This window comes from Mustela nivalis, assembly GCF_964662115.1.
Source record: "Mustela nivalis genome assembly, chromosome: 19".
In the NCBI taxonomy this organism is placed as follows: Eukaryota; Metazoa; Chordata; class Mammalia; order Carnivora; family Mustelidae; genus Mustela; species Mustela nivalis.
The window spans coordinates 23,244,310-23,256,930 of NC_139038.1; the positions used below are offsets into that span (position 1 = coordinate 23,244,310).

The window sequence follows — 12,621 nt, forward strand, 5'->3', positions numbered from 1 at the left end:
TCTAGTAACGAGATTGAAGCAGTGATCAAAAACCTCCCAAAACACGAGAGCCCGGGACCTGACAGATTCCCTGGGGAATTCTACCAAACTTTCAAAGAAGAAATAACACTTATTCTCCTGAAGCGGATTCAAAAAAGTGAAACAGAAGGAAAACTTGCAGACTCTTTTTATGAAGCCAGCATTATCCTGATCCCCAAACCAGGCAAAGACCTAAAAGGAGAATTTCAAACCAGTATCACTGGTGAATATGGATGCTAAGATTCTCAACAAGATCCTAGCAAACAGGATCAAACAGCACATTAAAAAGATTATCCACCATGACCAGGTGGGATTCATCCCTGGGTTACAAAGATGGTTCAACATTTGCAAATCAATCAATGTGATAGAACAAATCAATAAAAGAAGAGAGAAGAACCACATGGTCCTCTCAATCCAGCATCCGTTTCTGATTAAAACGCTTCAAAGTAAAGGGATAGAGGGAACATTTTTGAATCTATGAAAAACCCACAGCAAATACCATCCTCAATGGGAAAAAGCTCACAGCTTTCCTGTTGAGATCAGGAACAGGAAAAGGATGCCCACTCTCACCACTCTTGTTCAACATAGTATTAGAAGTCCTAGCAACAGCAATCAGACAACAAAGAGAAATAAAAGGTATCCAAATTGGCAATGAAGAAAAACTCTCTCTCTTCACAGATGACTTAATACTTTATATGGAAAACCCAAAAGACTCCACCCTCAAACTACTAGAACTCTTACAGCAATTCAGTAATGCGGCAGGATACAAAGTCAATGTACAGAAATCAGTGGCTTTCTTATACACTAACAATGAAAATACAGAAAGGGAAATTAGAGAATTGATTCCATTTACTATAGCACCAAGAACCATAAGATACCTGGGAATGAACCTAACCAAAGAGGTAAAGGATCTGTACTCAAGGAACTACAGAACACTCATGAAAGAAATCGAAGAGGACACAAAAAGATGGAAGACCATTCCATGCTCTTGGATTGGAAGAATAAACATTGTTAAAATGTCTACACTTCCTAGAGCAATCCATACTTTTAATGCCATTCTGATAAAAATTCCACTGGTATTTTTCAAAGAGCTGGAGTAAATAATCCAAAAATTTGTATAGAATCAGAAGAGACCCCCGAATCACTAAGGAAATGTTGAAAAACAAAAATAAAACTGGGGGCACCACGTTACCCGATTTTAAGCTTTACTACAAAGCTTTGATCACCAAGACAGCATGGTACTGGCATAAAAACAGACACATAGACCAGTGGAACAGAATAGAGAGCCCAAATATGGACCCTCAACTCTATGGTCAAATAGTCTTCGACAAAGCAGGAAAAAATACACAGTGGAAAAAAGACAGTCTCTTCAATAAATGGTGCAGGGACAATTGGACAGCTATATGTAGAAGAATGAAACTCAACCATTCTCTTATACCATACACAAAGATAAACTCAAAATGGATAAAAGACCTCAACATGAGACAGGAATCCATTAGAATCCTAGAGGAGAACATAGGCAGTAACCTCTTCGATATCAGCCACAGCAACTTCTTTCAAGATATGTCTCCAAAGGTATTTTTTAATGTTTAAACAATTTTTATACCACAGTGTTTATAGGGGCATTATCAACAATAGCCAAATTATGGGAAAAGTGCAAATGTTCATCAGCTGAAGGATGGATAAAGATGTGATATTCCATATATACATTCCATATACATGTATGTGGTTATATGGACTATTACCACAAAAAAGAATGCAACAGCTTGGATGGAGCTACAGAGTATTATGCTAAGTGAACAAGTCAGATAAAGATAAATACCATGTGATTTTACTTGTGTGGATTTTAAGAAATGAAACAGATGAACATGAGGGGAAAGAGAGAGGCAAACCATGAAACAGACTCTTAATTATGTAGAACACACTGAGGGTTGCTGGAGGGGAGGTGGGCAGGGAGTATGGGCTAAATGGGTCATTGGTATTAAGGAGGGCACTGGGTTTTGTATGAAAGTGATGAATCACTAAATTCTACAACTGAAACAAAAAGATAGAAATGCTTGCAAAGGGGAGGAGTCAAGATGGCGGAGAAGTAGCAGGCAGAGACTACTTCAGCTAGCAGGAGATCAGCTAAATAGCTTATCTAAAGATTGCAAACACCTGCAAATCCATCGGCAGATTGAAGAGAAGAACAGCAATTCTGGAAACAGAAAAACACTTTCTGAAAGGTAGGACCGGCGGAGAAGTGAATCCAAAGTGACGGGAAGATAGACCCCGGGGGGAGGGGCTGGCTCCCGGCAAGCGGCGGAGCAACGGAGCACAAAATCAGGACTTTTAAAAGTCTGTTCCGCTGAGGGACATCTCTCCAGAGGCTAAACCAGGGCGAAGCCCACGCGGGATCAGCGTGGCCTCAGGTCCCACAGGGTCACAGAAGGATCGGGGATATCTGAGTGTTGCAGAACTTGTGGGTATTGGTACAGGAAAACCGGCTACAGAGACAGAGCCGATAGTAAGATCACAGCTCGGGGTTACCTTGAACCGGTCGCAGGCTCGGTGAGCTCGGAGCGCGGCCAGAGGTCAGGCAGACGGGAGTTACTGGGCATTGTTCTCTGAGGGCACACTGAGGAGTGGGGCCCAGGCTCTCAGCTCCTCCGGCCGGAGACCAGGAGGCCGCCATTTGTATTGCCGTCCTCTAGAACTCTACGGAAAGCGCTCAGGGAACAAAAGCTCCTGAAAGCAAACCCGAGCGGATTACTCAGCCCCTGGTAAGGGCGGTGCAATTCCGCCTGGGGCAAAGACACTTGAGAATCACTACACCAGGCGCCTCCCCCAGAAGATCAACAAGAAATCCAGCCAAGACCAAGTTCACCTACCAAGGAGTGCGGTTTCAATACCAAGGAGAGCAGTGGAATTCCAGAGGAGGAGAAAGCAAACCACGGAACTCATGGCTTTCTCCCTGTGATTCTTTCGTCTTGCAGTTAATTTTTTTCTTTTTCTTTTTTTTTTCTCTTCTGCTAAAATTTTTTTTTAACTTTTACCCTTTTCTTTTTTAACGTTTTTTAAACTAGTTTATCTAATATATATATTTTTCTTTTTTATTTTTTTCTTTATTCGTTTTCTTTTTTTAATTCTTTTTTCTTTTTTTTTCTTTCTTTCTTTTTGAACCTCTTTTTATCCCCTTTCTCCCCTCTCACGATTTGGGTTCTCTTCTGATTTGGTTAAAGCATATTTTCCTGGGGTTGTTGCCACCCTTTTAGTATTTTACTTGCTCCTTCATATACTCTTATCTGGACAAAATGACAAGGCAGAAAAATTCACCACAAAAAAAAGAACAAGAGGCAGTACCGAAGGCTAGGGACCTAATCAATACAAACATTGGTAATATGTCAGATCTAGAGTTCAGAATGACAATTCTCAAGGTTCTAGCCGGGCTCGAAAAAGGCATGGAAGATATTAGAGAAACCCTCTCAGGAGATATAAAAGCCCTTTCTGGAGAAATAAAAGAACTAAAATCTAACCAAGTTGAAATAAAAAAAGCTATTAATGAGGTGCAGTCAAAAGTGGAGGCTTGCACTGCTAGGATAAATGAGGCAGAAGAAAGAATTATTGATATAGAAGACCAAATGACAGAGAATAAAGAAGCTGAGCAAAGAGGGACAAACAGCTACTGGACCACGAGGGGAGAATTCGAGAGATAAGTGACACCATAAGATGAAACAACATTAGAATAATTGAAATTCCAGAAGAAGAGGGAGAGAGGGGAGCAGAAGGTATACTGGAGAGAATTATTGGGGAGAATTTCCCCAATATGGCAAAGGGAACAAGCATCAAAATTCAGGAGGTTCAGAGAACGCCCCTCAAAATCAATAAGAATAGGCCCACACCCCATCACCTAATAGTAAAATTTACAAGTCTCAGTGACAAAGAGAAAATCCTGGAAGCAGCCCGGGAAAAGAAGTCTGTAACATACAATGGTAAAAATAATAGATTGGCAGCTGACTTATCCACAGAGACCTGGCAGGCCAGAAAGAGCTGGCATGATATTTTCAGAGCACTAAATGAGAAAAACATGCAGCCAAGAATACTATATCCAGCTAGGCTATCATTGAAAATAGAAGGAGAGATTAAAAGCTTCCAGGACAAACAAAAACTGAAAGAATTTTCAAACACCAAACCAGCTCTACAGGAAATATTGAAAGGGGTCCTCTAAGCAAAGAGAGAGCCTACAAGTGGTAGATCAGAAAGGAACAGAGACAATATACAGTAACAGTCACCTTACAGGCAATACAATGGCACTAAATTCATATCTCTCAATAGTTACCCTGAATGTGAATGGGCTAAATGCCCCTGTCAAAAGACACAGGGTATCAGAATGGATAAAAAAACAAAACCCATCTATCTCTTGCCTCCAAGAAACTCATTTTAAGCCTGAAGACACCTCCAGATTTAAAGTGAGGGGGTGGAAAAGAATTTACCATGCTAATGGACATCAGAAGAAAGCAGGAGTGGCAATCCTTATATCAGATCAATTAGATTTTAAGCCAAAGACTATAATAAGAGATGAGGAAGGACACTATATCATACTCAAAGGGTCTGTCCAACAAGAAGATCTAACAATTTTAAATATCTATGCCCCCAACGTGGGAGCAGCCAACTATATAAACCAATTAATAACAAAATCAAAGAAACACATTGACAATAATACAATAATAGTAGGGGACTTTAACACTCCCCTCACTGAAATGGACAGATCATCCAAGCAAAAGATAAACAAGGAAATAAAGGCCTTAAATGACACACTGGACCAGATGGACATCACAGATATATTCAGAAAATTTCATCCCAAAGCAACAGAATACACATTCTTCTCTAGTGCACATGGAACATTCTCCAGAATAGATCACATCCTTGGTCCTAAATCAGGACTCAACCGATATCAAAAGATTGGGATTATTCCCTGCATATTTTCAGACCACAATGCTCTGAAGCTAGAACTCAACCACAAGAGGAAGTTTGGAAAGAACTCAAATACATGGAGACTAAACAGCATCCTTCCAAAGAATGAATGGGTCAACTGGGAAATTAAAGAAGAATTGAAACAAATCATGGAAACAAATGATAATGAAAATACAACGGTACAAAATCTGTGGGAAACAACAAAGGCAGTCCTGAGAGGAAAATATATAGCAGTACAAGCCTTTCTCAAGAAACAAGAAAGGTCTCAGGTACACAACCTAACCCTACACCTAAAGGAGTTGGAGAAAGAACAAGAAAGAAACCCTAAGCCCAGCAGGAGAAGAGAAATCGTAAAGATCAGAGCAGAAATCAATGAAATAGAAACCATAAAAACAATAGAGCAAATCAATGAAACTAGGAGCTGGTTCTTTGAAAGAATTAATAAAATTGATAAACCCCTGGCCAGACTTATCAAAAAGAAAAGAGAAAGGACCCAAATAAATAAAATCATGAATGAAAGAGGAGAGATCACAACTAACACCAAAGAAATACAAGCTATTATAAGAACATACTATGAGCTACTCTACGCCAACAAATTTGACAATCTGGAAGAAATGTATGCATTCCTAGAAACATATAAACTACCCCAACTGAACCAGGAAGAAATAAAAAGCCTGAACAGACCCATAACCAGTAAGGAGATTGAAACAGTCACTAAAAATCTCCAAACAAACAAAAGCCCAGGGCCAGACGGCTTCCCAGGGGAATTCTACCAAAATTTAAAGAAGAACTAATTCCTGTTCTCCTGAAACTGTTCCCAAAAATATAAATGGAAGGAAAACTTCCAAACTCATTTTATGAGACCAACATCACCTTGATCCCAAAACCAGATAAGGATCCCATCAGAAAAGAGAGCTATAGACCAATATCCTTGATGAACACAGATGCGAAAATTCTCACCAAAATACTATCCAATAGGATTCAACAGTACATTAAAAGGATTATTCACCATGACCAAGTGGGATTTATTCCAGGGCTGCAAGGTTAGTTCAACATCCGAAAATCAGTCAATGTGATACAACACATCAATAAAAGAAAGAACAAGAACCATATGATACTCTCAATAGACGCTGAAAAAGCATTTGACAAAATACAGCATTCCTTCCTGATCAAAACTCTTCAAAGTGTAGGGATAGAGGGCACATACCTCAATATCATCAAAGCCATCTATGAAAAACCCACCGCAAATATCATTCTCAATGGAGAAAAACTAAAAGCTTTTCTGCTAAGGTCAGGAACATGGCAGGGATGTCCATTATCAACTGCGATTCAACATAGTACTAGAAGTCCTAGCCTCAGCAATCAGACAACAAAAGGAAATTAAAGGCATCCAAATCGGCAAAGAAGAAGTCAAATTATCACTCTTCGCAGATGATATGATACTATATGTGGAAAACCCAAAAGAGTCCACTCCAAAACTGCTAGAACTTGTACAGGAATTCAGTAAAGTGTCAGGATATAAAATCAATGCACAGATTTCAGTTGCATTTCTCTACACCAACAACAAGACAGAAGAAAGAGAAATTAAAAAGTCAATCCCATTTACAATTGCACCCCAAACCACAAGATACCTAGAAATGAACCTAACCAAAGAGGCACAGAATCTATACTCAGAAAACTATAAAGTACTCATGAAAGAAATTGATGAAGACACAAAGAAATAGAAAAATGTTCCATGCTCCTGGATTGGAAGAATAAATATTGTGAAAATGTCTATGCTACCTAAAGCAATCTACACATTTAATGCAATTCCTATCAAAGTACCATCCATCTTTTTCAAAGAAATGGAACAAATAATGCTAAAATTTATATGGAACCAGAAAAGACCTCAAATAGCCAAAGGGATATTGAAAAAGAAAGCCAACGTTGGTGGCATCACAATCCCGGACTTCAAGCTCTATTACAAAGCTGTCATCATCAAGACAGCATGGTACTGGCACAAAAACAGACCCATAGATCAATGGAACAGAATAGAGAGCCCAGAAATAGACCCTCAAATCTATGGTCACCTCATCTTCGACAAAGCAGGAAAGAATGTCCAATGGAAAAAAGACAGCCTCTTCAATAAATGGTGCTGGGAAAATTGGACAGCCACATGCAGAAAAATGAAATTGGACCATTTCCTTATACCACACACGAAAATAGACTCAAAATGGATGAAGGACCTCAATGTGCGAAAGGAATCCATCAAAATCCTTGAGGAGAACACAGGCAGCAACCTCTTCAACCTCAGCCGCAGCAACATCTTCCTAGGAACAATGCAAAAGGCAAGGGAAGCAAGGGCAAAAATGAACTATTGGGATTTCATCAAGATCAAAAGCTTTTGCACAGCAAAGGAAACAGTTAACAAAATCAAAAGACAACTGACAGAATGGGAGAAGATATTTGCAAACGACATATCAGATAAAGGACTAGTGTCCAGAATCTATAAAGAACTTATCAAACTCAACACCCAAAGAACAAATAATCCAATCAAGAAATGGGCAGAGGACATGAACAGACATTTCTGCAAAGAAGACATCCAGATGGCCAACAGACAAATAAAAAAGTGCTCCATATCACTCGGCATCAGGGAAATACAAATCAAAACCACAATGAGATATCACCTCACACCAGTCAGAATGGCTAAAATCAACAAGTCAGGAAATGACAGATGCTGGCGAGGATGCGGAGAAAGGGGAACCCTCCTACACTGTCGGTGGGAATGCAAGCTGGTGCAACCTCTCTGGAAAACAGCATGGAGGTTCCTCAAAATGTTGAAAATAGAACTGCCCTATGACCCAGCAATTGCACTATTGGGTATTTACCCTAAAGATACAAACGTAGTGATCCAAAGGGGCACGTGTACTCGAATGTTTATAGCAGCAATGTCCACAATAGCCAAACTATGGAAAGAACCTAGATGTCCATCAACAGATGAATGGATCAAGAAGATGTGGTATATATACACAATGGAATACTATGCAGCCATCAAAAGAAATGAAATCTTGCCATTTGCAACAACATGGATGGAACTAGAGCGTATCATGCTTAGCGAAATAAGTCAAGCGGAGAAAGACAACTATCATATGATCTCCCTGATATGAGGAAGTGGTGATGCAACATGAGGGCTTAAGTGGGTACGAGAAGAATAAATGAAAGAAGATGGGATTGGGAGGGAGACAAACCATAAGTGACTCTTAATCTCACAAAACAAACTGAGGGTTGCTGGGGGGAGGGGGTTTGGGAGAAGGGGGTGGTATTATGGACATTGGGGAGAGTATGTGTTTTGGTGAGTGCTGTGAAGTGTGTAAACCTGGTGATTCACAGACCTGTACCCCTGGGGATAAAAATATATGTTTATAAAAAATAAAAAATTATATTAAAAAAAAAAAAGAAGAATGAAGCTGGACTATTTTCTTTCACCATAAACAGAGATAAACTCTAAATGAATGAAAGACCTAAATGTGAGAAAGGAATCTATCAAAATCCTAGAGGAAGACACAGGCAGCAACGTCTTCTAACTTGGCTGCAGCAACTTCTTTCAAGACTCGCCTCCAAAGACAAATGAGACAAAAGAAAAACTGAACTATTTGGACCTCATCAAGATAAAAACTTATGTACAACAAGGAAACATGAATGGGAAAAGATATTTGCCAATGGCATTGCAGATAAAGGGCTTGTCTCCAAAATCTATAAAGAACTTCTCAAACTCAACACCCAAAAAACAAATAATCCAGTCAAGGAATAGGCAGAGGATATGAACAGACATTTCTCCAAAGACATACAAATGGCCAACAGACACATGAAAAAAATACTCCACATCACTTGTCATCAGGGAAATACAAATCAAATCCACAATGAGATATCACCTTACATTAGTTAGAATGGCTAAAATTAACAACACGGAGAACAACAAATGTTGGTGAGGATGTGGCAAAAGGGGGAATGCAATCCAGTACAGCCACTCTAGAGAAAAGTATGGAGGTTCCTCCAGAAGTAAAAAATAGAGTTTATGACCCACCAGTTGTACTCCTGGGTATTTACCCCATAGATACAGATGCAGTGAAATGAAGGGTACCTGCATCCTAATGTTCATAGCAGCAATATCCACAATAGACAAAGTGTGGAAGGAGCCAAGATGTCCTTCAACGGATGAATGGATAAAAAAGATGTGGCTTATATATGCAATGGAATTTTACTCAGCCAACAGAAAGGATGAACACCTACCACTTACTTCGACATGGATGGAACTGGAGGGTATTGTGCTAAGTGAAATAAGTCAATCAGAGAATGACAATTATGTGGCTTAACTTATATGTGGAATATAAGAAATTGGGTAGAGGACCAAATGGAAGCGAGGAAAAAATGAATGGGAAGAAATCAGAGAGGGAGACAAACCATGAGAGACTCTGAACTCTGGAAAACACACTGAGGGTTTGTGGAAGGGGAGGTGGGTGGACAACCTGCTAGGAGAAATAGCCTTCAGTTCCACCTGGTGTCAGGGAAAATTTCAAGTTGATCTTGGGGCAAGAGTCAAAAGGTTTAAGTTACTAGGAGAGGAAACATTTAGAAATGAAATACATGCAAGACAAATGGGTAAAAGAGCTTTTAATAGGGCAGACTACTAGTAGAATCTATAGGTCATATAAAAGTGATTGACAATAGTACTATTTCAGAGAATGAGCTCAAGTATTCCCCATATGGAATACTACTACTCTTTGGAGAGCTGTGCAAAAGAATAAAAAAGCTATTTCTGGTTCATTCACTAAATTTCATTTTGTGGAAGGCCAAGGCATAAAATTAGGGAATGAGTCTGGAAGCCTCTTTTGGTGGGGTTCTGCCACTTAAGGCAGGGTTGAATAGATGAATGCAGTTCAAAATTCCTGTTTACAAGAAATTAGAAAGAGAATCTTCTAAAAACAAATGAATCCTATTTCTGATAATCTCCAGTGGAGTCTGCTTTTCTTTAAATTTCATAATCAGAGAGGGAATATGGGAAATTCCTCTCAGGCCTTAAAGGAATAAACTGGTTTAATGATGACTACATTTGTTGCATAATTTATTATTTCCTTCTGAAGAAAATTCTCCTTAGGAGTGTCAAGATTTTGTGCTTCATTAAATTAGGGAAGTCATACCAGAAAACCTTTCACTCTCACCTCCACACCTTGCTCCAAAGTACTAATGATGATAAAAACTGAAGAACCATGTTCTAAGTGGAGACAGGGGTGGGTGGGATCAGCATACTCGCAACCTCTTTCTCTTTTCCTTCTTTCATGAGGCTAGAGTGATATTGAGTCCAGATCCCTTAAAGCCTTAAATTATCTCTCTTTCTCCCTTTCTCTTCCCCATTTCTTCTCTCCCTCCTTCTCTCATTCAATCTCTATCTCTCACATACCCAAATTTCCAAAAGCACAGATTTTTAGATTCCTGGAAAGTAAGTGTTTAGCAATTAATATTTTTATCCTCAAGCTCGTTCATCCTGATTTATTTAATGCATTTCTTGAATAAAGTGAAAATTTTGTAAAGTCCTTACCATATTGTTGTCTTATGACGTAAACGCTGATACTGAAAATAGTTGAAAAGTAGTTAAAGAGGGTGAGCTTGATGTAGGCAGCAGTACTACTAGAAAACAGGAAGCTTCCAAGATACATGAGAGGTACAACAGACCAACCATACAGCATAAAGATCATCATTGTGTCCAGAAAGTTGTAATTTTCAACAAATGCATCCAATCCGCAGTATGTGAACACTCCCTGAGACACAGAGTGCAGAGGTAAGTGCAAGGTGAAGGACAGTGGGCAATAAGTCAAGCCAGAAAACCTAGAAAAAACAGCAAGCCCTGCCTTCATTAGGAGATAGAACTATTCATTACTTCAATCACTTAACCCATTAAAAAAAGAAAAGCCTTAGCTTATGAGCCTGAAGTGAACTATTTCTTCCCCAGTACCTCTTTTACATAAAGAAACTTTATCTATTTTTTTTAAAAAGACTATTTATGTGGGAGAGAGTACACATGAGCAAGAGTGGGGGTGTGGAGGGGCAGAGGCAGAGGGAGAAGCAGGTTCCCCACTGAGCAGGGAGCTGGAGTCAAGCCTCCATCCCAAGATCCAGAGATCATGATCTGAGCTGAAGGCAGATGCTTAACTGATGGAGCTACCCAGGTGCCCAGAAATTTACCTCTTTTATTCATGTGTTCACCCCTTGAAACTATATAGCTGCTTTCTCTCTCCCTCACCCTCAAATATGCATCAAAACAAAAGAAGTTGCAAAGTTCACCAATGAGCAAAATCATTACATTAAAAGATGTTATACCATCCTTGCTTGCTCTTTATAGCATATCCTCAGGATCTAAAATTGGATCTCTGAGTAAAAACTAGCTCTGTTTTGCAGATCAAGCCAGCTTGGATTTTGGGACAAGGCTGGAACATGCTGAACAGCTACATGGGAAGACTTTTCAAAGAAATATGTTTTCTCTGGTTAAAAAAATATGAAGGAGAACATTTCCATAATGAGGTTTCCACAATATATTCTCTGGCATAATAAGCCAGTTTCATTTCATAATAAGCCAGTTTTATTTTAGGATACAAATTATTGAATAGGAATTTCCTAGGTTGACATAGGACAATAAGCCTTCATGCAACATCAGTAACACTCACCAGTAGTAAGAAGCAGAGAATGCAGAAGCAGATGAGATCCCACAGAAAAGCAGAGAGCCAATAAGTAAGCACAGATACCCCACTCACAAACTGGATGTGTTTTGCTCTAGTGGTTCTCTCCATCACTGTCTGAAGGCCAAAGTTACCAACCACAATAGCCATGCCAAAAGCCAAACATATTACTATTTGTAATCCATTTGTAGGTCTACAGAGGATGAAATAAATGAAAGAAATTATGAAATATAAGTAGAAAATGATGATTTAATATCTATTTTTAAATGAACATGGCCAGATAACAAGGAATTATTAAGGATCAATTACAGTAACAGGAAAATCATACATACATTATAATATGACCATGAAGTGGGAGAGGTTGAGGCTTGTTGGAGGTTCTGATGGAAGCATTGAGGCCAGAAAGTGACATAAAAAGAACATTGTCTAACACTGCCAATGATGTTGCAGCTGAATGGTATGCCTCATTATTGAACAAAATAGTAAGTATCATTTTGTTTTTTTCAACCTCAATGGAAAGTGCAATAATGGAGAAGTCACGAAACTCTTTGTTTTCCATTATATGTTTTGTTACTTTACCTAGAATAAAGGAAGAAATTGATCAGTAAGTCACATGTAATAAATCACCTACTTAAGTTGGAGAGGAGAAAAAAGATTTTTCCTTGTATCTCTTCCCTTTCTAGCTTCCCACAATGGTTATTTCAAATCTTTGTTTCTCCTCAAGAATTCCACTCCATCACTAATCCATATAATAATCTCACCACATAGACTATAACTTGAAAAAACAGTAAATTACTAAGAATGTCTTGTTCTATTCTTGTCTAAAACAGACATGGGATGTTTGACATTATGCATTTGTCAATACTCATAGAATGTCAAAGCACAAAAAGAATTTTAATGTAAACTGTGGACTTTCAGTTAATAGAAGTATCAATGTTGT

The 12,621-nt window shown here is 38.9% G+C and overlaps 1 protein-coding gene across 7 annotated transcripts in view; it reads right to left on the bottom strand.

Annotated features, from left to right (window-relative positions):
• Positions 1-12,621, bottom strand: part of LOC309854548 (phospholipid-transporting ATPase ABCA3-like) — a 294,363-nt gene that overhangs the window by 48,528 nt on the left and 233,214 nt on the right. For 6 of the 7 annotated variants that reach the window (XM_082713827.1, XM_082713828.1, XM_082713825.1 and 3 more), the window contains 3 exons: positions 12,014-12,260; positions 11,670-11,874; positions 10,547-10,766 (listed from right to left, as the gene is read on the bottom strand). In XM_082713827.1, coding sequence (XP_082569953.1) covers positions 10,547-10,766; positions 11,670-11,874; positions 12,014-12,260 — 672 coding nt within the window. The remainder of the gene's footprint in view (positions 1-10,546; positions 10,767-11,669; positions 11,875-12,013; positions 12,261-12,621) is intronic. The other variant, XM_082713826.1, reaches the window with a different exon arrangement.